This window comes from Oryzias melastigma, unplaced genomic scaffold, assembly GCF_002922805.2.
Source record: "Oryzias melastigma strain HK-1 unplaced genomic scaffold, ASM292280v2 sc00270, whole genome shotgun sequence".
NCBI classification, from domain to species: Eukaryota; Metazoa; Chordata; class Actinopteri; order Beloniformes; family Adrianichthyidae; genus Oryzias; species Oryzias melastigma.
Window position 1 is genome coordinate 131,361 of NW_023416899.1, and position 4,077 is coordinate 135,437.

The 4,077-nt window shown below is 38.8% G+C and overlaps 1 protein-coding gene across 1 annotated transcript in view; it reads right to left on the reverse strand.

Annotated features, from left to right (window-relative positions):
• LOC112141712 (gastrula zinc finger protein XlCGF57.1-like) overlaps positions 1 to 4,077 on the reverse strand; it is a 9,191-nt gene continuing 5,114 nt past the window's right edge. The window contains exon 2 of the mRNA XM_024264861.2: positions 1 to 2,105. Coding sequence (XP_024120629.1) covers positions 547 to 2,105 — 1,559 coding nt within the window. The 3' untranslated portion in view covers positions 1 to 546. The remainder of the gene's footprint in view (positions 2,106 to 4,077) is intronic.

Sequence of the window (4,077 nt, forward strand, 5' to 3'; positions counted from 1 at the left end):
TGAACTTCATCAAAAATGTTCATATAATAAATTCATTAGATTAGATGAATGGCTAAAACAAACACAAAATGAAAACTCATAATAAAAACAGTAATGCTAACAGGAAGCTATAGATGTAAATGTTAACAAATCAACTTCAACAACAAGTTAAACATTTTTGTCAAATAATTCAATAAATGAAACTCATGATTATAGAATCATTACAAAATTAAATCCATCAATCCTTTGTTTTGAGCAATGTGATCATAGTGGCTTATAGATGATAAACACCTAAAAATATTGTCTTGGAAAATTAGAATATCATATTAAAATAATTCAAAAAGGATGTTTTCAGCGCATGTCAGATTTCAGAAAACTGTTCTTTCCTGTAAAAGTGATTTGGAATCTTAATCTTTGGAATCTGAATTTTAATTTACTGACTGAGACTGAAAGAGCATTTAAAGACTCAGTAAGGTCTTGGCAATTGTTTGGTGTTAATTACCAGATTAGTGTGGGCCCTGTGGATTTATATATATGATATTTATTTTAAATGAATTCTTAATCATTTCATTTTCTAAAAAATGTAGAATTTTTTCTAACTTTATGAGTTCTCATGTGTATTTTAAGAGTAAATTTTTGACTAAAACTCCTATCACATTCCTGGCACAAAAAGGGCTTTTCTCCTGTGTGAGTTCTCATGTGTCTTTTGAGAGTAGATTTTTGAGTAAAACGGTAATCGCATTTTTTACACAAAAAAGGCTTTTCTCCAGTGTGAATTCTCATGTGCCTTTTGAGAGTTAATTTATGTTTAAAACCCGTATCACATTCTTTACACAAAAAAGGCTTTTCTCCTGTGTGAGTTTTCATGTGTGTTTTGAGAGCAGATTTATGGCTAAAACTTTTGTCACATTCTTTACACAAGAAAGGCTTCTCCTTTGTGTGAGTTCTCATGTGCGATTTAAGATTAGATTTATCACTAAAACTTGTATTGCACTCTTTACATGTAAAAGGCTTTTCACCTGTGTGAGTCTTCACATGTCTTCGGAGGCCATACAGTCGAGTAAAACTTGTGTCACAGTCTTTGCATGAAAAAGGCTTTTCTCCTGTGTGAACTACTTTGTGCGCTTTGAGAGTATATTTATGAGTAAAACTTTTATCACATTCTTCACACAAAAAAGGCTTCTCTCCAGTGTGAGTTTTCATGTGCCTTTTGAGATTAGATTTATATTTAAAACTTGTATCACAGTCCGTACATGGAAAAGACTTTTTTCTTTTGTGAGTTCTTGTGTGTGTTTTGAGAGTATGTTTATGACTAATACTTGTTTCACATTCTTTACATGAAAAATGCCTCTCTCCTGCATGAGTTCTCAGGTTTATTTTGAGATTAGATACACGTTTAAAACTTTTCTCACATTCTTTATAAGAAAAAGGGTTTTGTTCTGGGTGAGTTATATAGTATCTTAACTGCTGTGGTTCTTCCTGTGTTTCTTTAATCTGTGTGAGCTCTTTTTCCTTCTGTTCATCTTTAATCTGCAGAGGTTTTGGCTCCTCCTGTTTCTCATCAATCTGTATGAGTTCTGGTTCCTCCTGTTCCTCTTTGATCTGTAGAAGTACTGGTTCCTCTTGTTCCTCTTTAATCTGTAGAGGTTCTGGTTCCTTCTGTTCCTCTTTGATCTGTAGAGGTTCTGGTTCCTTCTGTTCTTCTTTAATCTGTGGAGGTTCTGGTCCCTTCTGTTCCTTTTTAATCTGTAGAAGTACTGGTTCCTCTTGTTCCTCTTTAATCTGTAGAGGTTCTGGTCCCTTCTGTTCTTCTTTAATCTGTGGAGGTTCTGGTCCCTTCTGTTCCTCTTTAATCTGTAGAAGTACTGGTTCCTCTTGTTCCTCTTTAATTTGTAGAGGTTCTGGTTCCTCCTGTTCCTCTCTAATCTGTAGAAGTACTGGTTCCTCTTGTTCCTCTTTAATCTGTGGAGGTTCTGGTTCTTCTTGTTCTTCTTTAATCTGTAGAGGTTCTGGTTCTTTTTGTTCCTCTTTAATCTGTAGAGGTTCTGGTTCCTCCTTTTCCACTGTTAAATTCATCTGCTGGTTGTAAAGATTGTCCTCTTCACTCACATAATGCTGGGGGATGACTGCAGGGACACAGACAAAAAAAGGGACCTTTTATATTTTGAAGGTTTTTGTTAAGGATGTAATGATTCTTTGAGAACCAGTAAAAAACATTCAATCTCGTCAAAATGTTAATTGAAGCAGAAAGTTAAAAAAAATTGAATCAATGGCGGAAGTCTGAAAAAGTAACAAAAGGAGATGCGGTGTTTTGCAATTGGCTTTAAAAACCTTGACGATAGAAGAATCTCATGGAGAGGAATCATCACAGGACAGGAATCACATTTTAATAGAGAGAAATCAGGCTGGGAACTGTGAACTGTGTGCTAAAGTGGTGCTAGTAACTCACAGGAGGCATGCTAGTTTGGTTCTTCAATGTATTTTCATTAGAGCTGTCAGGCGATTAAATATTTTAATCGTGATTAATCGCATTGTCCATAGTTAATTGCCGATTAATCGCAAAATAATATGTGGCCTTTTTTTTGGGAAAAACGTGTGCTTCGTGGAATTTAGCAGTTCTATATTAATTATGAAAACAGGAATTTCCAATGAACTTTTGTTTTTTAAAACATTAAAGACTGAGAAAAGCGGGATACTCTGTGGATAGTTTGACAGTCTGTTACTGCCGCTGCGTTCTCTGGCTGCAGCCTGATGCAGTGACGTGTCCAGCGGAGCTCACGCCATGAATATGCCGGCAGACAGACCGCTATGCTGCGGCTGGATCACGCTTAAACCTCCAGAACTTTGGGTTGTGTAGTTCACTTTCAGCTTATCCCTTTCGGGGTCGCCACAGCGTAACAGCACCCACTGTTTGGCATCAGTGATTTGGCAGAGTTTTTAGGCCGGATGCCCTTCCTGACACAACCCTGTACTTGAGGGGCACAGGGACTGTCATGATTCTGTGATCTGGTTTTGTTATGTTCTGTTTTCCTTGTCAGTCTCACCATGTTCAGGTTTAATCATCCACAGCCGTCTTCATTTAGTTAATTGTCCTCAGTGTATTAAAGTGTCTGGTTTTCAGTTCTCATTGTCAGGTCATCTGCTCTGTTCTGTTATGTCACGTCACTGGTTTGTTTTCTCCTGGTTTTGTCATGTTTTGAGTTTATTAAGTAAATCTTTGAGTTTCTGCCACCATGTCCTGTCTCCTGCATTTGGGTCCTACACCACCATCCCTGACAGGGACCCAGTTAGCCAGCAGCTTCAAGGGTCTTGGCTAAGGACCCAATCTGGGTGGGGATCAGTGAACAACCCCGGGAATCGAACTCAGGGCCAGTCAGCCCTTCACCTAGCCCACTGAGCCACCCACAACTTTGGGATATTTTGCATATTTTTGCGCAGCGAAAGAGGGACGGCCCACACACTCAAAGCTGAGATTTATCTTTTCATCTACAAATAACTGCCGTTGTTTAAACTACATTTAAAACGTCCCCCGGTGTGCTTGCTGTTCGGAACATTGGGGGTCCGCAGCTCTTGGGACACAGCGCCGGACAAGAGCCGGTACCACCAGACGTGGTACTGGACGCAAACTGGAGCCAGGTTAGGGTGAAGGAGCTCTCCGCGTCCTGGGGCCGGGCCAGTTCTAGCAGCTCGGTGGTTGGAGACCCGCCCGTGATCTAGTGAGAGCAGCCGGTGAGTTAGAGGACAATGAGGGACGACTGGCGCGCGCTATGGAAAGGCATGAATGAGAAAATCCGCGATTAATGCATCAAAAAAATTGTCGGCGTCAATCACATGTCAAGTTAACTCGTTTTTAACGCGCTAAATCTGACATCCCACAATTCTCACTGAAATCACTCAAAACTTACAAAAGTAACAATAAATAAAACAATTTTGAAAATTAAACAATCAAAATCAGCCATCAATTTTGAATTGTTGATTAGCATAATTATTCAAAAAACAAACCAATGAAACGGCCTGGACAAAAATGATGGTACCTCAATGAAAGATTGAAAACTATTTGACCAGAGTGACATGATTAACTCAGGTGTGTCCTTTAAT